Source organism: Monodelphis domestica, chromosome 3 (assembly GCF_027887165.1).
Source record: "Monodelphis domestica isolate mMonDom1 chromosome 3, mMonDom1.pri, whole genome shotgun sequence".
In the NCBI taxonomy this organism is placed as follows: Eukaryota; Metazoa; Chordata; class Mammalia; order Didelphimorphia; family Didelphidae; genus Monodelphis; species Monodelphis domestica.
In genome coordinates, this window is record NC_077229.1 from 10,418,722 (window position 1) to 10,442,691 (window position 23,970).

Below are 23,970 nucleotides of genomic sequence, written 5' to 3' on the forward strand. Positions count from 1 at the left end.
GGCCCCAGGATCAGCTGAGAGGCTACCCAAAACTGATGAATGAGGGGCTGCCCAAGCATCTGCCAGGGAAGCAGGGTAAGCCCTTAGGACCCTGAAGTACCATGAGATGGTGGCCCCTCCAGGATGGCCTCTGGGAGGCAGGGAGGTCCAGCCTGTCAGCTTGCTGTTCCTAAGTGCCTGGGACATAGCAGAGAAACAAATAGATGCTTCATTGGTCCACTGATTGGGTGAAAGTCAGAGACTCTGTGACTTCTGAGAGGGCTTGTGGGAAGAAAGCACAGAAGGCCTGGAAGCTGAGCCCAGCTGGGCCTGCAAAGCTCCATTAGAATGGGAGACAGGACGGGCTGGCCTGGCCCAGAGAGCAGAGTATCCTGTAGGTCCAGGAGTCCCATTAGGATGGGATGGGGCAGCAGGGAGGGGGTGGGCTCTGGGAAGGCTCTATGGCCAGGGAAGGAGAACCTTTGCCCAAAGATAGGCCAAGATTTCTATCCCTGGAACCCAGGCTTGGATCAGTGCCTGCTAAAAGAGTGGAAAGTGCAAGAGGTCAGACCAGGGAAGGGGCTGAGGACAGGGGCTGCTATGGGTGACTCAGGCTGGGGCTCAAGGGAGACTCCACCTTTGGGTGGGATGAACAGAAGAGGCAGCAGGGACCTTCCTCTGCCTGGGGGCCCTGAGCTCTGCCTCCTTGTGGGCTGGATGTGGGCCCTGTAGCCAGCAGGGGACACTGTGGGGCTGGTCCTGGGCAGGCAGGAAGGGCCTGGGGAGCCTGGAGGTGTTGGGGGAGGGGATGAGTCCAGCTGGCTGTGCCTGTGACTGCTCTAAGGCCTGGGGATCCCTCCTGGGTTATATCTCAGCTGGGCTGGGCCAAGTGACCCGAAGGATCCTCCTGCATGAAGGGCTGCCCCCCTGGGACCCCAAGAGAGGATGCAGGTGGGGTCTAGAGGAGGCTGGAGCAGGCCCAGATTTGCATCAATCCCCGCCTGCCAATCAGCCATCATCACTGGGTAACCAGGAGAGAATAAGAGGCAGCTGAGAGAGGCCAGACTCAGCTGGGAGCTCTTTGAAGCTGAGCTCTCGGGTCCTCTCGCCATGGCCTGGCCTCTCGTCTGTCTCTCACTGCTCACCTTCTGCTCAGGTCAGGACCATCCCAGACCTCCCCTTTGGCCTCCTCCTCCCTCCCTGTTCTTGCCTCTCAGGAGGATCTCAAAGCACCTTCTAGCTTCCTCCTTGTTCAGGGTCATTAATGAGTCTCTCTGTTTGCAGGCTCCCTCTCCCAGGCTGTGGTGACTCAGCCTCCCTCTGCCTCTGCAGCCCTGGGGAGCTCGGCCAGACTCTCCTGCACCCTGAGCAGTGAACTCAGTGGTAGAAATGTTTATTGGCACCAGCAGAGCCCAGGAAAGCCCCCTCGGTACCTCCTGTATGTCAACAGTGGTGGAGGTACAGGCAGGGGCGACGGGATCCCTGAGCGCTTCTCTGGCTCCGGATCTGGGACTAACCGATTCCTGTCCATCAGCAACGTCCAGCCTGAAGATGAAGCCGATTATTTCTGCCAGGCATATTATGGCAGTGGTAGTAATTATCGTTACCCACAGTGATGCATTCAGTGGGGAAGTGGGACAAAAACCTCCCCTGCCAGCCCAGGCTCTGCTTCACGCCTGGCCCCACTTACCCACCCACTCAACTGCCAGGAGCCGGTCAGGACTCTCTGTGTTCATTTTCTCTCTGTGTTCATCCCCCCCCCCCCTCTCTCTCTGTCTCTCCCTCTCGCTCTGTCTCTGTCTCTGTCCCTTTTTGTCTCTCTGTGCCCCCTTTTCTGTCTCTGTGCCTCTCTCTCCTCACTTTCTCTTCTCTCTCCCTCCTTTCATCCCTCTGTCTCCCCTCTCTCTGTATATCTCCACCTCTGTCTTTCTTTCTCCCTCTGTCCCTCCTTCCCTCTCCCCTCTAACCCCCCCTTCTCTGTCTCTGTCTCTCCTTCTCGTCTCGTCTCGTCTCGTCTCGTCTCGTCTCGTCTCGTCTCGTCTCGTCTCGTCTCGTCTCGTCTCGTCTCGTCTCGTCTCGTCTCTCTCTCTCTCTCTCTCTGTCTCTCTCTCACTCTCTGTCTCTCTCTCTCTCTCTGTCTCTCTCTCTCTGTCTCTCTCTCTCTGTCTCTCTCTCTCTGTCTCTCTCTCTCTGTCTCTCTCTCTCTGTCTCTCTCTCTCTGTCTGTCTCTCTGTCTCTCTCTCCCCCTCTCTTTCCCATTCCAGGAAGTCCCATGATGTACCTGAGGTCACACTTCCAGGCAGTGACAGAAATGGACCTCGAGGAGCCATGAAGAGTGAGCAGAGGGGACTCCAGTGTGCACAGCCCGGGGACGAGCACCCACAGCTCCACCCAGCCTTGTCCTGGGTCCCCTGAGCTCAGCCTGACACCTAAACCCTGGGAAACCCTCCCCAAGTCTTGCCCTCTCGGGCCAGACCTCACCAGACAGAGGCTACCAGCCCCTCCCACCCCCAAGCACTGGGCCAGACAGACATGCCATTCAGGGCTCTTGATCCAGGCTACTCAGTGCTCCTAACAATGGCTCTGACCTTCACCAGTCCCACAGCTGCCCCAGGCCCCATACAATATAGTCCCATCAGTGATCAGCGCCCCTATTGGGATATAGTGTGGATGGACCAGCTGCTGGCGCTGCAGTCAGGAAGCCCCGAGTGCCAATCTGGTCTCAGACAAATGTGAGCTCAGGAGACTGGCACGAGGAGTGGAGCTTTCTCAGTCTCAGTTTCTTCATCTATAAAATGGTCCCAATGATCACTCTATTCCTAGGCTGTTCTGAGGCACCAGCATCAACTTAACCAGCCTGGTTTCTCTTACCCGGATGCCGCCTGAGCAGAAGACTCTTGGCAATAGACATGTGTCCGGTCCAGTCGTGGTAGAACCTTCCATGGTCTGTGGCAGCTCCCCAACCTCAGAGGCCATCTTGTTCCCAATGATGCAGCTGTCAATGGCTTCCTGCTGTCAGTCCCAGAGCAGGACAGGCTCTCCTATATCTCCTCGGTCTTCAGCTCAGAGGAGGCATATCTTGGTCTAGAACATGATGTGTGGAATGGAAGGCTCAGAGGATCAGGCTTTCCCCACTCCCAGAAAAGGTTGAGGGAGAATGTGGTCACATCATCCAGAACCAAAGGGATTTCTCCTTCCAGTCTAGACCATGGGCTCCCAGAGGCTTAATGAGGCAGGAGCAGAAAGGATTAGTTCCTCCTGGAATATGAAAACAGGAAGAGTAGAGCTGAGAGTGCAAGTCTTGGAGTCAAGAAACCCTGAATTCAAATCTAACCTGAGACACTCCTAGTGCGATCCTGGGCAAACATCAATCATTCCTGGTCTCAGTTTCCTCATCTGTAAAAGTGGATCATAGTAGCCCTGCCTCCCAGGTAATTGTTGTGAGGATAATATTTGGAAACAGCTTTGCAAGCAATGAGATCACATATGTGTGTTTTTATATATACACACTCAAACAAGTACATATACATGCATCTGCTTATAGATAATATGCACAGATACCTGAGGTAGATATGCCATATGTTCCTATATGTTGTTACATGTAATATGTAGACACACACAAATGCCTGTTCATATTAAAATGGCTCAGGGGTGTGAACATGTGACTGACTCTGCCCTTGCCTATTTTGAACTAATCAACAAAAACTGTAAACATCCATACTTAACACTAATTAGGAGCGGTCCACAAGCCTCTTGCTAAAGTGAGTGACAACTCAGAAATGACTGACCATCTCAGTCATGCAAAGCAAATTTAAAGACTGCAATTGGCTCCCATAAAATGGAGGAAGGGCCAGGAAGGGACATAAATAAAGGACTATAAAGGTTGATAAATTCCTGTCCAAGATGTCTTTGTCCTGAGTTTTCAGGATCCTGGACTGGTGTAACCGTGAAAATGTGGGTTTTGCCAAGACTGTGGATTGCCAAAACACTGTAAAGGTTTTGGCCAAACTGTAATGATTTATATAAAAAAAATAAGTGGTCCATGGGAAAATTCTCAAATATGAAAATATCCAAGTCAGCTGGGTTTTATGGAGATTTTAATTAATAAAAATGAAGGAATTAAGGGAAGGGAGAGAGAGAGAAAAAATAGTAGGAAGGGCTTACACCAAATGGCCTAGGTCTGAGCCTTAAGGGAGAGCGAGTCAGTCTTTATCACTCACCACAAGGTCTTCTTCAAGCTGGGTTCTTCTACTCCAAACAGAAATTAGCCTCCAAAGTGAATTCAAATTGTAACTGAATTTAATTCCTCTGAACTTGTTCCTTTGCTTCCTTTTAAAGAGATTTTTCTCTTATGTCACCTCCCCTAAATTTTCACATCTACCAATCACAGTAGATGCTTTTTCCTAGGACTTCCCATTCTTAGTTCACACCATTCTTTAGTTCTCAACTTTTCTGGGTAGACTAAAACTTCACACCTCTTTTGTTAAGCTTGCCTTTTGTAAGTTGCTTGATCATTTAGTGATTAATTTAACCTTTAAAGGTACTTAACACCTGTAGCAGTCCACACCTAGCTATAGGCAAGGGAAACTGTTGGTATGTACAGATTGTCTTAGAAGAGAGCATGCTCAGTCTTGAGCATGCTCAGTATTGCACATGGCTGGGGAAGCCTCTGACCCTTGACCCCAGCTTCCCCCAGGTTAGGTGGGAACACACATTTCTTTGTGCTCACCTGGTTAAGAGAAACCACACCTATACCTTGTCATTAACCAATGAGAATCATCCCTATGTACTGTGTATATTTGCATATCAAAGATTATATATAGCCCAGCAAGCTCCGCCTCTCTCTCTCTCTCTCTTTCAGGCTAGCTGATGGCTGTCCTGGCAGGAGCTTGGTCTCTGGCCAAGCTCCATCTTTAAACCTTCTCTATCTCTCTTTCATCTCTCTGACCTGTGTGGTATTAAATGTGGATCTCTGGACTGGTAAAAGCCTACGGAAGGGTCCTTTGATCAGAGCTTAGCTGTGGCTCATGGAAAATTAATAAAGACTCATTCCTGCCACCTCATATCTCTAATTTGACTCCATCATCCCCCTTGTGGTATCTAAAACTTCTATCCTGTCTCTATCTTCCTACCTTAAAGCTTCTCTCCCCTCTGAGGAAGCTTTAACACCCTTTTTGTATTGTATCTAAAAATAGACCTAGCTTAAGGTTTTTGCTTCACTATAAGTATAAGTTGGGGACTTTCATTGTTCCATCAGGAGTTCTCAACTTTATCTTCCCCTAAGGCAGTGTCTGAGCAGGGTGGAGTAATTTTAAAGTTCTCAATACATTCCTGACCAAGTACCTCCATTGTAGAGAATGTAGCTTAATCAAATCTTCTAAGGTAGTGTCTGAGCAATTTTATGATTCACACTGGTACTGGGGCTTAGAAGTGTCTTGGCACTTAGAACAGTGATTTTGGCTTTTGGCCTGGTTCTTGTAAGACTCTGGCAATCAGAGAAGTGGACTCTTTTTCTGGGGCACAGAGGGAACTGAACCTCAGTTCAATCATTTAACTGGGTGACTAAAGTCAAGGGAATGGCTTCTCCCTCAGGAGGGTCCATGTTTAGCCTGCACTGGGGCAACTTTGGCAGCAATCCAGGAAGAAGACATCCCTGCAGGCTATCATAAGTGGCTCAATCTTAGACACCCCATTTTGGTCAAAAACATAGCCTCTCGGCAGGGGGCATCTCTCTCCTTTGCCTCACTGGCAGCCATATTCCCTCTTTCATATCAACACCTCCATACTCTGCTACAAACCTTCCATATCCCCTGTTTTTTCAAATCCCTATATTCTTTCCCAATGAATATTATAGTTTTTGGCAGAGCCAGCTAGGTTTTCCAGCCTATTTTGTCAAGAATTTGGGAAAAAAGAAGGTAGTTGGAGGTGCCAGAGAAGTTTCAAAGAAATTGGGCCTACATACATTTCAAAAGCCTGTGTGACTGTGGAAGCAGCCATTTTGAAAGCAGTGTTGAGTGCAAGTAATCTGCCTAGCAACACCACAGCCAAGCTAAACCACTCCTGCTGAAGGGAGAAAGTAACTCTTAAAGGGCCAGATTTAAAAACATTTTTTCTGTTGCAAAAGGCTTTTCAAGATACAAGATGGCAAAGAAACTATTACTTGCCATGGGTTATCTAGCCTGGATTGGACAGTTCTTTTATATGTTTTACAATTCATTTTTTGTCAAGATTCCAGATTATATTTATTTTCTCCTTAATATCTCTGAAAGATTTGAATAGCTGAATATGAGTGTAAATTGGTTGATTTCATTTATTCCCACATTTGCTGGAGCAAATTCTTAATCAAAAATTCTTAATGCAATTGTACTATGGCCTGAAAAAGGTGTATGTCTAATTTATGGGGGGAAAGCAAGAGATAATAAAATAGCCGTGATGATTTTAGCCATGAGGAAGGAGATGATGCAATTAAAGCAAATGATTAGGCAACTGACTGAGGAGAAACAAAGTAGCAAATATATTAACACACAACATGGCATACCTAAAAATAACAATGTAGTTAAGGAAAAAAATATAGATCGGGCTGAAGGGGGAATACCAATATTGCCACTAAGAGATCAAACAAGTCTACAACCAGATACTGGCATAATTCATATTAAAACACATAAACCATTTACAATAGCTGACCTTGAAAGTCTGAAAAAATGAATGCCTTCTTGGTTTTCAGAACCAGTAAGATGTTTGAAAGAATTTAAAAGAGCAATTAGGCTTTATGATCCAGATTTCCAGGACACAGCATTTCTTCTCTCAGAATTATTTTCAAAAGGGGGAAAACAACAGTTCATTGATGAAACTAGAAAGAATCCAAATTTAACATCTTGGCCAGAGGAAGGAACAGACATAGAGTTATCTAATAATTAAAATCTACATTATCTAAAAAAGGCCAGAGAAGATCAATTAGAAGCAATGAAAAGTTTTTCAAAAAGACCAGATTCTTGGGGGCAATTTGAGAAATTGAGACAGGAAAGTGGGGAACATCCATCTAAGTTCCTCAATAGAGTGATTGAAATAGCAGAAGATGTGATTAGATTTGAAAATTTAACTGAACAAAATCTCCAACACATAAGGAGACAATTTGTGAAAGGCAGTAGCACGCCTATTATATCATATTTTAAACTTCAATGCTCAGACTGAGAAACACTAAGTCTGGAAGATTTAAGAAAAACTTCAACTTACATATTCACAGGTCATAAAGAAATCCTAGAGGAAAAGGATAAAATAATAAGGGAGCTTAAAACCAAGCTCAAGGAGGCAAATAGCACAATTAAACATAAAGAAATTGAAGAAATAAAAAATCTAGCCACTCTTCAATCATAGAAACCCATAAGAAATTACACACAAAGCAATCAAAGGAGAAATGTACCCAAATGTTTCCTATGTGGAAAAATGGGTCACATGGTTCGAGGCTGTTATTTAAAGGCACAATTAGTCCAAGCTAATAACAAAGAGGTCCTGGAAAAGCAACAAAAAGTATAGCAGCAACAATACACAAACAAATACAAACTGTTGTAATTATAATTGAAAGAATTCATTGCAAGCACCAAATTTAGAAACCATGGATAGATACATCCAAAAAGGAGCAAAACCACATTATTCGCAAGTAGTATCAGGTGCAGCCAAACAAAGTCAGTTATGAAGCCAGGTGCATGGAGAAACATCAAAAAGGCAAGATGGGAAAGGAAATGGGGCAAATGAAAAGGAAGGAGACAGGAAATAGAACTTGGGGATCCAAAAGCACAAAATAAAATTAAAGAACAGATAGAAGAAGAAATCCAATTAGATAAAGATGTAACAGAGATTAAAAAGAAAATTTTTCGAACAGTGGAACAAGCTACAAAGAAAGAGGAAGGAAAAGAACTGGAAACAGTCTGTAATACACAAACCTTAAATGCATTTGTAAATTATAACTTAAAAAGCAAAGAACATGGAAGATTACATCCAAGCAAAAGTGAATTACAACATGTCTCAGAACAAGTGACAAGTAACTTAGTGGAAAGGAAAGAATATACTTTAGAAACAGGAAGTATAAAACCAAAAACAGAACCATATGGGAAACAAATAGTAGAGGGTTATAAAAATTCTAAACAAACTGCAAATGAATTAATTGAAGCACATGAGCAAAGAACAGAAGGATCCAATGGGGAGGTAAATGCAATAACAGAGAACATTCAAATTAGCAGACCTCCTGGAGACAATGACACTGAAAGCAGGTATGATATTACAAAAGAAAATACCAAAGACATAATAGAAAAGTCAACCTTAAATTCTTATGCAGAAGAAATACAACCAATAGTAACTGCACAAGAAAAAGCAAACACAAACATTATTGCACCATCCTTAAGTCTCCATGATAATGAAATTCCATTGCAAACTGATGATGGATTACAAAAAAAAAAGAGTACTGGGTCTGTCGCCATGAAAACTTGAGTTCAAATTCAGTTACAGATACTTCCCGATTTAGTTCAGTCATGCCTGACTCTTTGTGACACCATTTGGGGTTTTCTTGCCAAGGACACCAGAGTGCTTTGCCTTTTCCTTCTCCAGTTCATTTTTACAGATGAGGAACTGAGGCAAATAAAAGTTATGTGACTTATCCAGGGTCACACATCTAGTAAGTATCTGAGGCTAGATTTGAACCTGATTTTCCTGGCTCTAAGCCTTCCACTCTACTCATTGAGCCACTGAGTTTTCTGGGATTAATATAGACCTATTTATTCCACAAAGGAAGCTCCCAATTTATTTTAAACAATGCCAGACATAAAATTCTGTTTCTAGCCACTGCTCCCTCCTACCCACTCAGAACTCCCTTTCTTATGGAAGACTTTTCTCAATTCCCCATTAAAAATGAATTTAACCAGGAGGCCATTGAGAGAAGGACTAGAAGAGTCACAATGATGGCCACTTTTGCCCTTCACCCCACAACCAAAGACCAAGCATACAGAATGCCCACACTTTAGGGATGAAGCTTTCCAAAATACAGCAATGATGGGATGACCCAATATAATGGAACCTGGTGAATCCTAGTGAAAGGATTTAAAAAAGGAAATGAAAGAATGCCCATTAGAGTGAAATCCTCTGCAGCTCCCTCAGCCCCCCAAGAGAAGCCCAGTGGTCAGGGCTGCTGGACCAGAGCCCTGGGGAGCCCTCTTTTCTGCCTAGGAACTGTAAATGGGGTTCGATCTCTCCTGATGCCAAGAGCTCTGCTCTGCTAGTGCTTGTCCTTCCCTGCGGCTCTGAACCCAATCCTCCCATCCATGGACAGTGCATCAGTCCTGCACTCAGTGCTAGCAGAGGAGTCCCTGCCATCTCCTGATCGGTTATCGGACTCCCCAACCTTCTCTGGAAGCTGCTGATGATTCAGGGGCCCCTGCTGGGCTCACTTGGGCTGGACTGCACTCCACCTTCACGCCAGTGTGGCAGACCTCAGAGCTCTCCTGAAGACCTCTTTGGGATTTCATGTCATCCTTCCCTGGGTTCCGGTCCTCCAGCTTTCCTTTTGAACCTCTATTTGGAAATTGTTTGGGGGAACCTTTGGAAGTGCTTATGTAGATCATTGCTTTTACTGCCTGCCCTTTGATACAGCCATGCAAGTGAGGGCCAGGCGGGGATCCCTGTCTGCGGCTGAGTGTGGGGAGGGCCAGGCCCAGCCCAGGGTGGGGGATAAAGGACGAGGGAGGCTCCGGGAGCCGAAAGCTGGAGGTCAAGGGAAGGCTCTGGCTTTGGGGTGAACAGAGCAGCCAGCAAGGACCTGGGGAGTTCCTGAGGCTTAGCTACAAGCCTGGCATGAATGAGGCTTCTATAGGCAGCAGTTGACCCTGTGGGGCTGGTCCTAGGAAGGCAGAGGGGGCACTGAGGACTCCTGGGGGTCTTCCCACGTGGGTTGGGCCAAGATGCCCCAAGACCCAGAGAGTGAGGCTGTCCCCATGGGACCTGGGACCCAGAGTCAGGAGCTAGAGCAGGATTAAGTAAGCCCAGGTACAAGGTAGATTTGCATCCAGCCCACATAGCCCTTCCAGCCACCATCACAGGGTTTCAGGGTGAGGATGAGGGACCAGGAAGAGCCCAGGCCCAGGCATGAGCTCTTTGGGGAGCAGAGTTCTTGGGGCCTCTGCACCATGGCCTGACCTCTCATCTGGGTGTCACTGCTCACCTTCTGCTCAGGTCAGGACTGAACTCCACTTGTCCCTACTCCTCCATCCTAGCCCTTGCCTCCTATAAGGATCTCAAAGCACCTTCTTGTTCAGTCATTAATGAGTTTCTCTGTTTACGGGCTCCCTCTCCCAGCTGGTGCTGACTCAGCTTCCTTCTGCATCCCTGAGGAGCACAACCCACCTGCAGCCTGAGCACTCAGCACAGCACCTACAGTATTCAGTGCTTTCAGCAGAGCCCAGGAAAAGCCCCCTGAATGTGATGTGGGTCAAGAGTGATGGAGATGGAGAAAAGGGCGCTGGGACCCCTGAGTGCTTTTCGGGCTCCAGCTCTGGGGACGATCCATTCCTGTCCTTCAGCAGCGCCCAGCCTGAGGAGGAAGCCCAGCACTGTAGTGGGACAGACTGAACCATTGACCCTGTTTGTGAATATCCACAGGGCCCCGTTCAGTGTAGACACTCACTGCCCAAAGCCCCCCAACTGTCCCCTCCTATATCTTAGTAGTTGGATCTGACTGCTTCTCATGAGTTTCAACATTCATTGTTTATAGACCTCCCTGGGCAGGTGGTGCCAGACCCCTCCAGGGCGTTTTCCTTCCACAGTCACTCAGAGGGTCCCAACAGCTCACAGCAGCTCCTGCCAGGGCTTCCCCTCCTGCCATAGTGAGCAGAATCCGGTCTAATGACAGCAGAGAGCAAAGAGACGATTCCTCTGGGAAGGGCTGCCAGGCTGGGCTGCTGGGAAGCCTCTGACCCAGGAAAGGCTGAGCAAAGGCAGCAGCCATTCCAGACCTCCCCCAGCCAGGCTTCCATTAAGGCTCATCTCAGAGAAGGAGAAAGTCCAAAGGCATGTTGTGTGTTGTAGAGGGAAGGGAGTGCGGAGCAGGGGATGGGCTCAGACCACCCCTCATCACCGACTTTCTTGGTCCTCCAGAAAGAGAAAGAGAGGAGGCACATCTTGGTCTGGAAAATGGTGGGGGAAATGGGGGGCTGTTCTTGGGGAAGAAGGACATGGACTGCTGCTGCAGCAGGAGGCTGCCTTGGAAGTAATGATGACAATAAGAAAAAGACCTTTTATATTCTTAAATTGTATAGAACACTTTGCAAATGTCATCGCATGATGCGAATCACAGCTCCTGGGGAGGGTGCTCTCATTATGCCTCATTTTCAGATGACAAAACTCAGGTAGATAGAGGTGAACAGACTTGCCCAGAGTCATACAACCTTTCAATGACTGTAGCAGCACTGAATGGTTCTCCCAGTCAGATTCTCCATATCATAGGTACAATCTTTCACGAGAACATTTGTATGTGTGAGCCCTATTATATTATTACTTAAGCAAGGTACAGGATGAATACCCTAGCTCAAAACAACCCCTTTCTCAGGCTTCTCATGAGTATAGCTGAGCTGCCTTGACATGATGTATGTTGAATATATCTATATCTATATCTATATCTATATCTATATCTATATCTATATCTACATCTACATCTATATCTACATCTACATCTATATCTACATCTACATCTACATCTACATCTACATCTACATCTATATCTATATCTATATCTATATCTATATCTATATCTACATCTATATCCACATCTACATCTATATCTACATCTACATCTATATCTACATGTACATCTATGTCTACATCTATTTCTACATCTATATCTATATCTATAGCTACATCTATATCTATATCTACATCTACATCTATATCTATATCTACATCTACATCTATATCTATATCTACATCTACATCTATATCTATATCTATATCTACATCTACATCTACATCTATATCTATATCTACATCTATATCTATATCTATATCTATATCTATATCTACATCTACATCTATATCTATATCTACATCTACATCTATATCTATATCTACATCTACATCTATATCTATATCTATATCTATATCTACATCTACATCTATATCTATATCTACATCTATATCTATATCTATATCTATATCTATATCTACATCTACATCTATATCTATATCTACATCTACATCTATATCTATATCTATATCTATTTCTACATCTATATCTATATCTATAGCTACATCTATATCTATATCTATATCTACATCTACATCTATATCTATATCTACATCTACATCTATATCTATATCTACATCTACATCTATATCTATATCTACATCTACATCTATATCTATATCTACATCTATATCTATATCTATATCTATATCTATATCTACATCTATATCTATATCTACATCTACATCTATATCTATATCTACATCTACATCTACATCTATATCTATATCTACATCTACATCTATATCTATATCTATATCTATATCTATATCTATATCTACATCTACATCTATATCTATATCTCTATCTCTATCTCTATGTCTATCTACATCTATATCTACATCTCTATCTCTATCTCTATCTCTATCTCTATCTCTATCTCTATCTCTATCTCTATCTCTATCTCTATCTGTTGAATCTTGAAAACCGGGACATATTTCCATTGGGAGTTGGCCATTGATGCTGAGACATGGCATCCTTTCAGCCCAGGTATATGGATGTGCTTTCGATTGAAGGGCTGTTCAATTAGAATTTTTTTTAAATTTTGCTTTTCCAACTACAACATACTAGGTCAGCCATTTATAATATCGATTTGGTGCTGGTAAATGGTCAAACTAGATTCATAAATGCACTGTAATATTTACACAAATTAGAAGGCAAATTGCAATTACTCAGTTTAAAGATTTCATTAATTGCAGACAACCAAAGTTAGCTCCGCAGCTTATCTCAGTTATGACTATAATACAGTACAGGTAAATTAAGTGTGTGTATACTGTAATCGTGCCATTTTTATCATTGAAGCATTTGTGAACTAGAGTAATAATACCCTAAACATGAGGGTTTATAATGATGCTTATTAAGACCAACTACTTGTTACCTATACACCAACCTAATGATGAAATGTTTGTGACTTATCCAAAATTGCACTGAGGGCAGGAAGAGCCAGTAAACATTCTCAGCCATCAGATGACCCTCAGTGTGCACCAAACATCTTGACATTGTGTAATATGTGCCAAGAGTACCCGTCATGATCCTTTGCAACAAGGACTCAATGTCATAAATGTCACAATAAAACAGACTCTTTTTTAGTTTGAAAAAATTTGAACTCAGGTTTTCTAGAATTCAGCTCCAGGATTCTCTCCACTGGGACCCCTGGGTGACATCACCATCTGACTTTGGGGGTTCCCAAGGATCTCCTCTCCCACCACTCTGGCACCATCCCTTCATATGGGTCTCCTCCTCCCTTCCCAAGTCAGTCTCTCTCTTGCTCTCTTCTTCCCTTTCTCCAGTCTCTCTCTGAGCATCCTTTACTGCTCACTAGCCCTGAGGCTGTCCTTCATTGCCCTCTACTGGAGGCTGGGAAAGCTTCAGCTGAGGCCTGATTAGGAGACCCAGAAGTCCACCCAAACTGTGAAGCTCCTGGTGTTGAGGAGGACTTCCCCTGGGAGGGTCAGGGACTTGTACCTGCAGCCAATAGCTATTGAGGACTCACCAACATGCTCTGAGCTCTCTTGACCTACCACGTGTGACAATGTTGTCCAGATAAAGGGGTGGGACTCAAGGGACCATGAATTCAGTCCAGTGACTCCTGACCAGGAAAGCCAGCCTTGGACAAGGGTCTGAGGACCTTCATCCCACCTCCTGCATTCCCTGAAATTCCCTTAATTTCCCTCTGGATCCTGGGGATTTCCCTGAGCTTTGTGCTTGCCTTTTTCTACTGGTAATGGCTCAGGCTCCCACTCTGCTCTGTTTCCCTCACTGTAAAGGATCTAATGAATGAATGAACAGAATCCATATGTACAAAATGATATTCATTGAGATAATATAGAAAATGAAGAGCTTCCAAATATTTCAGATCAATACCGCAGGAGTCACTCTCTCCCCTCTCCAGGCTCACCCCTTGGGGCGATTGAGCTCCAACTGGAAGCACTTCGGACTTTAAGTCCATCCCCCTTAGTTTCCTTACACATCAGGTCTGGCCCAGGCTCAGTCCTCTCCCCAAGGATCAATGGCCTAGGTCCCTGGTATCATTTCTTGCTGCTAGTTTGGCTACAATTCTGGCCTGGCCTCTGCTGCTCTGTCCCTCAGCAGCTCCTCATTCCCACCTGTTGAACCTCAGCAGCAGTAACTCTCCCTGATGGCCTTCAGGTAACACAAGAAATAACAACCTCAGAGGACAGAGCAGATCTGCTCCTTCCCAGGCCATTTCCTGGCCTCTCATGGAGAAGTCTGTGTCCTGCCTCCATCCTGGGACTCCAAGCACCTGCATCCTCACCCCAATCCTGGGAGGAAGGACAAGAGCCCCAGACCCTCTTTGGCTGAGGATGCTGGGGATTGGCTCCCTGCCTCTGGCTCCTCAGCCAGTAACAAAGGTTCTCTTTTCCCCCATCTGTCAGGGGAGGGAAGCAGTGACAGAACATGGGCCCAGGCTCCATCTGGGAGCAGGAAGGAACAATTTCCTTCCTTCTGGTTCCCTTGGGAGCAGGCAGTCCAGGGTGGGGAGGTGGAATGGCTTCACCTGCAACCACTGAGCATGTTCCTCCTCCCTCCCCTCCCTGTCTGAGGGGCTTTGGGTCTAGGCAATGACCAGCTGATCTGATGCACTCAGAGTCAGGGTAGGAGGAATGAGACCCCAAGTGGGAGGAAGAAGGCCCAGAAACCTGAGCCTAAGGGCCCCAGACTCAGCCGAGAGGCTGCCCAAAGACCACTGATGAACGCCCAATGAGGGGCTGCCCAAGCATCTGCCAGGGAAGTAGGGTAATTCCTTGTGACCCCGAGGGACCAGGAGATGGTAGTCCCTCCAGAGTGGCCTCTCAGAGGCAGGGAGGAGTGTGCTGTCACCCTGCTCTACCTAAGGCCAAGAACAGTGCCTAGGACATAGCAGAGAACCAAATAGATGCTTCATTGATCCATTGATTGGCTGAACATCAGAGATGCTGTGACCTTTGAGAGGGCATGTAGGGGGAGCCCAGAAGGCCTGGAAGCTGAGCCCAGCTGGGCCTGGGGAGCTCCATGAGGATGGCAGACAAGACAGGCAGGCCTGGTGCAGAGAGCAGAGTTTCCTGTAGGTCCAGGAGTCTCAGCAGGCTGGGATGGGGCAGTGGGCAGGGGCTGGGCTCTGGGAAGGCTCTATGGCCCAGGAAGCAGAACTTTTGCTCAGCGAGAGGCCAGGGATTCTAGCCCTGGAACCCGAGCCTGGATCAGTGCCTGCTAGCAGAGTGTGATGAGTGCAAGAGGCCAGACCATGGAAGAGGCTGAGGACAGGGTCTGTCTGGGTGCCTCAGGCTGGGGCTCAAGGGAGGCTCCACCTCTCTTGACATAAGAGGTAACAGGGACCTTCCTCTGCCTGGGGGCCTTGAGCTCTGCCTCCTTGTGGCCTGGATGTGGGTCCTGTAGCCAGCAGGGGATGCTGTGGGGCTGGTCCTGGGCAGGCAGGAAGGGCCTGGGGAGCCTGGAGGTGTTGGGGGGGGGGGATGAGCCCAGCTGGCTGTGCCTGTGGTTGCTCTGAGCCCCGTGATCAATCCTGTGTGACATCTCAGTTGGGCTGGGCCACATGATCCCTAGGACTCCCCCTGCATGAAGGGCTGCCCCCCCCTGGGAACTGGAACCCCAAGAAAGGGTGCAGGTGGGGTCTAGAGGAGGCTGGAGCAGGCCCAGATTTGCATCAATCCCCGCCTGCCCCTCAGCCACCATCACAGGGTAACCAGGAGAGAATAAGAGGGAGCTGAGAGAGGCCAGACTCAGCTGGGAGCTCTTTGAAGCTGAGCTCTCGGGTCCTCTCGCCATGGCCTGGCCTCTCGTCTGTCTCTCACTGCTCTCCTTCTGCTCAGGTCAGGACCATCCCAGACCTCCCCTTTGCCCTCCTCCTCCCTCCCTGTTCTTGCCTCTCAGGAGGATCTCAAAGCACCTTCTGGCTTCCTCCTTGTTCAGGGTCATTAATGAGTCTCTCTGTTTGCAGGCTCCCTCTCCCAGGCTGTGGTGACTCAGCCTCCCTCTGTGTCTGCAGCCCTGGGGAGCTCGGCCAGACTCTCCTGCACCCTGAGCAGTGCGTCCAGTAGTTATGATGTTGGTTGGCACCAGCAGAGCCCAGGAAAGCCCCCTCGGTCCCTCCTGTATGTCACCAGCAGTGGAAGAACAGGCAGGGCCGATGGGATCCCTGAGCGCTTCTCTGGCTCCGGATCTGGGACTAACCGATTCCTGTCCATCAGCAACGTCCAGCCGGAGGATGAAGCCGATTATTTCTGCCAGTCGTATTACTACGATAGTGGTAGCTATCCTTCTACACAGTGATACATTCAGTGGGGAAGTGGGACAAAAACCTCCTTGTCAGGCCTGCAGCAGCTTCTTGCTTGTCCCCAGGCTCCTGAGCAAGGCCAGGGTGCTGCTAGGGGAGAGTCAGATGTTCTGTCTCTCTCTGCTTTCTCTTTGTCCCTGCTAGAGCTCCCTCTGTCTCTGCCAGTCTCTGTGTCTTTGTCTCTCTGTCTCCCTCCACATCTGTCTGTCTTTTTTTTCTGGCTCTTTCCTTCTTTCTCTGTGTGTGTGTCTATTTCATCCAGGCAGCAGTGACTTGCCCAAGGTCACACAGACTAAAGCAGGAACTCAGGTCTTCTCACCCCATCACCAGTACTTCCCTCCATGTCCCAGCCTCCTTTGGGATGACCAAGAAACCAGAGGAGTGATTCAGTTTATCCTTCAGGGCTGAGGATTTGGCTGGTGGAGAGGAGCTGAGAGGAGGCTCCCTGCCATGCTCTGGCTGTGACCCAGTTTGCTCTCAGGGAATTGAATCTTGTTTGTATGAGGGGATCCCTTGAACCCCTGCCAGTGCTCATGAGTCCATGACCAGAGACACCCTCCAGGGGATAAAAAGGGGAAATGAAGATATCCGGAAGGAAATGGGAAGAGAGGAGACAGAGGCAGCTGCTGACAGTCCCTGCGCCATGTTGTACACCTTGTGGCCAAGAGTCTACACGTCTACAAGCCTTGACAACCATCTGCTGAGGAGAGGCTGAATCCTGAGGACGAGAAACCCAGCCCAGAGTCTGGAAAATCAGCGGCATCATGGTCAGGACTGTGCAGGGGCTTTGAGGGCCTCTCTATGGCCAGGCCAGTGTTGAGTCTATTCAGGTCTGCTTAGAAGCTGGTGCCACGTGACAAGAGAGAGATCGTGTCTTCCAGTGTAGCCTCGTCTGCCCAGCTTGGTGCGAACCCCATCCAGGTCTCTTATTCCCATTGTAATGGCTGAAAATTTTAGGCTTCTGGGAGAGGTTATGAGCAACTGTATTTGGTTAAAATGTGGCTACAGGATTTATGTAATATTGAGCAATGGCCGCCAAGGAATTTACTTATGAAATTCCTAAAATGAAGCACTCAAGTCAGAATGCAGTTTATGGAGGTTTAATCACACTGGGAGTAGGGAAAGGAGAGGGAGAGAAGGAGAGAAGAGAAAAGGGAAAGGGGCTACTCAACCTCTGACCAAGGCAGAGGGAGTTTAGGCCCAAAGAGCCAAAGTGGAAAGAATCAGTCCTTAACTCACGTGAGTGATCTGAAGGCAAGCTGTCTGCGGGCGTCCTCCCTGTCCAAGCTCCTAACACCAACTCCCGTCTAGCTCTCTCCACAGGAAGTGAGCGAATTCCAGAGGCTGTTCCCTACCTCACTTCCTGTGTCTCACAAATGCCAATGGTTGACTCTAGCTTGGCTTAGGACAGCCCAGGTGGGCAGTTAGTTATTTCTGATTTGTCATTGACTCGCACATGCCCGTGTAGTGAGGGTGTGCACAATTTTTGGGTGCTAGACCAAGATGGAGACTTTTAAAATTCACACCATAGAAGTGAGGAAGCAGGGTTTGAGGGGATTCCTGGCAGCCACCAGCTGACTTGGGCCCAGAAGCCCCGCGTGGGCCAAGAGAGCCACCCTGAGAGTCTCAGGAGGGAGGAGGAGCTTCTGGGGGGTGAGAATGAGAAAAGGAGAGGATTGAAGCAATGAGGACTGACGGGAGCGAGAGAATAATGGAGAGAAAGTTTCCTCAGACAGCTACAAAGACCAGAAGATTCCACAGAGCTGTGTCTGTGCCACATCTGGTTCTGATCCTGTCCAAGGCTCTGAGCATGCTCCAGGGCAGAGCTGGAGAAACGTTGGGGAAGTAGCAACTTCGTTTGGGTCACGTGGTTATGGCCAGTTCTGGAGAGCAGGACGAAGCCAAACAGCCCCAAGTCTGAGAAACGCGGGTCGTCCCACGCTGGCCTCCATCCTGGGTCTCCTGTTTAGGCAGAGGCATAGATCGGAGCCCCGAGTTTGCTCTCACTATCTGACCAGCTCCTGACAATTTTCATTTGATGCTGAATTGAATTAGCTTCTATTTTTGAAAGGAATTCAGGCAAAGAGGTGATCCAGGACCCTGGACAGGAGGAGGGAGATCAGCAGGAGGAGCTGTGTCCAGCACCACCATGACTGCATATGGCCCAAGAGGAGGATCGATAATGGTCCACACAGAAGATTCAGGGCTCCCAGGCCCAATGCAGCCCAGGATGGAAATCTTCTGGGTAGTTAGGAAGTCTGGGGCTTTCCATTGAGCCAGGCTGTGCAAAGCAGCCCAGTGCTCTGTAAATCTTGAAAAATTTCTCAGACTTGTGAATGTTAAAAATTTCCCCATTGGGGAATTCTCAATTGGAACAGTTCTCTACTGGGAACATTCCCCATTTTGACTGTGAGAACTCGCCAGGATCAGAAATGGGAGGACCTCTACTCCACCTGTACTTAAGACTGCTTTAGGGGAGAAAACTCCTGCTAAACAATGAAAGTACTTGGACCCATGCTTATGATGAGACAGGGAGTTCTTTGAGCCATGCCTGTTTTTAGAATTGATACAATGGGGTGCTAGGTACCTAAAAAGGTCGGGAAACTTGTAAACTTGCAAGGAGCAAAGAGGCGAAAACTTACTCAGAGGTTTTCTCTTGAGGGGATTAGTCAACTCAGCTGTGTTTTCTCTGGTTCAGACTTACTGAGGGGATTAGTCGACTCAGCTGTGTTTTCTCTGGTTCAGACTTACTCAGAGGTTTTCTACTAAAGGGATTAGTCGACCCAGCAGTGTTTTTAGAATGGGTTGTCCTTTGGAAAACATCTACAGTGATTGGTAGATGTAAGGACTTAGGGGAGGTGACATAGGAGAAAACCCCCTATATAAGAATAAGCAGAATCTCTTGAAGGACAATCCTTTTGGAGAAATCTCTGATGAGGATCGCTTGGGAAGAATCTCTTGAGAGAGGCTCTTTGAAACAGTCTCTGGATGGATCTCTCTTTGAGGAGGACTCTGGCTGGAACTCTCTCTGGTGAAGTCAGCTGAGATGGAGCTGGCCTGGTGTCACTAGAATCCTTGCTTAGACAGACCTTGTAGTGAGTGATAAAAGACTGAATGACTGATCTCTCTCTCTCTTAAGACTCAGGTCTAGGCCATGTTGGCTTAAGGCCCTTCATACTTATTGCTTTCTTACTCTTTCTCTCCTTTTCTTTAATTCCTCATTGTATTATTAATTAAAATCTCTATAAAACCCAGTTGACTTGGGCATATTCATAATTGGGAATATATTCCCTGGCGACCACCTTATATTTAATTTAAAACCAAGACACTGTAGGGAAACATTTTCTGTGGTCAAATTTACTCACCCACTCTTCTATCTTCCACTATTTTACTCACTACAGTTTAAGACCCCAACTCTTTTAACTGCCACAGTTTATGGCAGATAACCATTTTAATTATTACAGCTCCCCAGATTGCAAGGTGTCTGCATAGCCATTAACTCAGAGGCGGTGACACACGCAGTCTGCAGCCCAGCTTGAGACAAGCAAACATTTCCCTCTGGCCAAAACAGGAGATGTCATGCCAAGAGAACAATAAGCCAGAGCCCTGGAAGAAGACCATGCCATATTCTATAGTGAACTGGTCAGACATCCATTAACCCCAAGAAGACGCTGCTCAGAGTGTAGGAGAGGATTTCTAGCTGCGCAGAGCAGTGCAGGCTGGCAGCCTGGGATGATGAAGATCAAAATACCCCCGACCTTGGCTGGATCAGGATTCTAGAGCAGTTGGAAAATCTCTTTTTCTCTCGAGCTGGTCAGACTGGAAGGTGTGCCTGGTGGTCTCCCTGAAGAACCAGTTGAGCAGCTGCCAAGGACTTTGGATTATCCAAAAGGGTAGAGTGGGTGTTCCCCTGCACATTGTGGACGGTGACAACTTTCTCCCCTTTTGGACCCTGTGAGGACAAACTTCTTGACTCTGCTGTCTGACCCAACCATGTGGTGTTTGTGAGAATCTGGCCCTGTGGACATTACTAACCCCTTGTAGTGTGGTTTTAGTTAAGATTTATTTAGGTTTAATACCTGGGTGGTTTGATAGAAGTAGGACTTCCCTAAATTCCTCTCTAATTCCCTTTATCCTTATAATTAAATATACTTCTGTTATATATTTATTAGTGTCATCTTCACTTACCTTTCCCTAAAACCTTCCCTATAACAATTTTTAATATAACAAGAGCCACTGAGGCAATCTCCATCCATTGGTTCTATCTTGCAAATCATTGCCAATCATGGTTCCTGCCAAAGGCTTACCCCATACTTTAGCCTACGTCATTTCCCCTATTAATTGTGTACCCAAATCAGTAAACCTTGTTACCACCCAGCAAGAGTATGTCTGCATATATAATCTGTAAGCCTGTGGGATGGATCCTCCTGTAATCCGGGCCAATTTCTCTTGTCCCAGTTCCGAGAACTCGCCATATGTCTGTGGAGCAGATCTCTCCTGTGTGGACAGGGGGTTGGCTTAGCAATGCCCTTTGTGTCTCTCCCATGTTCTTTTGGTTTGTTGGTTGGTGAAATTCTCATGGTAGCAGGAGTGTGACCCTGTAATGGCACCCTGGTAAAGTGTTTAACAATCTTTTTTTTAGTATTATATAGATTAACACCCCAGCATCCTAGTTAAGCCCTCCATGTAACAGGTAGCCATTATCCTTCAGGAATTTCATTGGGGAAACTGAGGCCCAGGATCCCCAAGATGAAGGGAGAAATAGTGAGAATTTATTTTTCATATACTGTATGAATAACAAATACTTGGGAGGAGTACTGAGCATTCCTGCATCTGGGATCCCATCAGAGACACCATCTAGGCTGTTGATTTGGGCATTTCTTTGTCCCAGGAATCTCCAGGAGCATCTTCCTCTCTAGCAGGATTGGGCTAAGCAGTGAAGGGACCAAGTACTCCTCACCTGTGTCAGCTCCCATGATGTGGTCTGGAGAGGACAGGAGAGCTGACTGGGCCTCCTCTTTATGAGCTCTCCCCCATTAAAGCTGTCTTGGCTGATAGGGAAGAACCTGAGTAATGAGCTCCTCAGAGTTGGTTTCTTAAGTTGTGGGACCCACACAAAAGGATGCTGGCCGTGAGAACATCAGGGAGCCTCGGATCACTTTGTGGGGTTTGCTGCTGCCTCACCTGCCAATTGGCCACCATCCATGAACTTGTCTTCTTACCCCTTAGTCAGTCTCTTTTCTTAATTTTAAATATAACAGGGGACAGACAGGCCCATCAGGTGGTATATTTGGTCCAAACCTTCTAATCATGAACTAAAGGAACTGGTGATGGCTGCAGAAGGAGGTGACACTCATGATCATTAAAAAAAAAGCACACACAACTATACCAATCCAATGAGAATCACCACTTAGGTGACCCTTTAAAGTTTGCAAAGCACTACAAATATAATATTTGTTGATACTCATAAGGACTCTGGGATATAGATGTTTTTATGCCTATTTGACAGATGACGGGACTGAGGCAGAAAATTAGGGTCACACAACATTTCAGTGTCTGCAGGAGCATTTGAACCCAGGTCTTCTTCATTTCAGTTCTGGAATTCTATCCTCTGGGCCCTCAGGGTGCCACCATGGTCTGACTTCTGGGGATGGACAAGGATCTACTGTCACCACACTAGCACCATTCCTTCCTATGGGTCTCCTCCTCTCTCCCCAAGTCAGTCTCTCTCTTGCTCTCTTCTTCCCATTCTCCAGTCTCTCCCTGAGCATCCTTTACTTCTCACTAGCTTGGAGGCTGTCCTTCATTGCCCCCTACTAGAGGCTGGGAAATCTTCACTGGCCACCTGAGACTTGAGCAAGAGTGAGATCCATGACTCCATTCAAAATGGTACCTACAGCCAATAGCTAGTGAGGATTCACCAACATGCTCTGAACTATCTTGACCCTACCACGTGTGGCAATGTTGTGCAGATAATGGGGTGGGACTCAAGGGACCATGAATTCCCTCCAGTGACTCCTGATCAGGAAACCCAACACTGGGCAAGGGTCTGAGGACCTTCATCCCACCTCCCACATTCCATGAAGGGTCTTTAATTTCTGTCTGGGTTCTTGGGGTTCCCCTGAGACTTGTGCTTGCCTTTGTCAACTTGTAATGGCTCAGGCTCCCATTCTGCTCATGTAACATTTCTAATCCGCCAATGAACACAATTGGTTTCATAAAATTATATTCATTGAGATAATACAGAAAATAAAACAGTTTCAAATCTTTTCACTCAACATCTAGGGATGCTTTCTCTCCTCTACAATCCAGTGTATTGGAGAGAATGGACTCCCTCTAGAACTACTTTGGCCTTTATGTCTGTCCCATTCAGTTTCCTTGTAGATCAGGTCCGGCCCCAGGCTCAGCGCTCTCATGATGTGACCGTAGCCCTTCGCAAGAATCCAGATATAAACCCCCAAAGTGATCTTTATATGGAAAAAGGCCACTTACTATTAAATTGTAATAACCGGGATCAGGTATTCAATAACATGAATTTTAGGAAAAATGGTAATTTCAGAAATAAAGCTACAACAATAATCAAAATTATAATCAAAACAATTACAGAAACAAAACTCCAAATGACACCTCACAGCAAACACCCAAGAACAATATCTCAAAAGTGGAGCTTGTCCACTCTGTACTCAGGGTGACGATCCCCTCAGAGTGGGGGATCCCAAGGAATACTCATGGATCTTTATGAACGTGAGACGTGGGGAGGGGAGGGGGAATAAGGCCCTGGGATCAAGGAGTGAAACCTTTGATTCCGCAGACCCTGATGTTTTAATGCCAATCATCCCTATTCATTATCCCCCATGTATGGTAATGAAGCTCGTGTAACCCTAAAAGTGGGGAACACATACAATGATTGCCTCTTAGATACAGGAGCTTCCAAATCATTTTTGATGTGTAAACCAGATGCTGAGTGCAGTTCTATTGGCTCTCTAACTGGAGTAGGTGTATCAGGAACACCTCAAAGGTACTAAAGCTTTCCCTCCAGGGGGCCCTCAGAGGCAGGACCAAAGGACTCTACATGAATGATGGTACTCAGGAGGGGAAGGAAACTGAAAGAGTCTGGAGGTGAGTTTTAAGCTTTTTCAGACTCTTCCCCTCCCAACAGTAAAGACACCTCTGTAGTGCGATTTATTCCTTATTTTTTATTTTTCCCTCTCCTATGGTTGGACTGGAGGCAATACCATTTTAAGAGTCCACAGACAAATGGACACTGTTTTGGGAACACAGTGAATTCCTGCAAATTCTTACTCTTGCTTTTCTTTGTATTTTCAATAGAATATTTTTCCCTTTCTTATTTATTGTACTTAAAATACATATAATCAATATTATTATTTTTTATTTGCAATATAATAAGTTTAAA

At 46.5% G+C, this 23,970-nt stretch overlaps 1 gene segment (V, D, J or C); it reads left to right on the plus strand.

Moving 5' to 3' along the window:
• The first annotated feature begins 1,089 nt into the window (after positions 1–1,089).
• LOC100619408 (immunoglobulin lambda variable 4-69-like) lies at positions 1,090–1,595 on the plus strand. The segment is given in 2 exon segments: positions 1,090–1,135; positions 1,264–1,595. Coding segments are annotated over 2 exon segments (378 nt in total).
• The last annotated feature ends 22,375 nt before the right edge of the window (positions 1,596–23,970 follow it).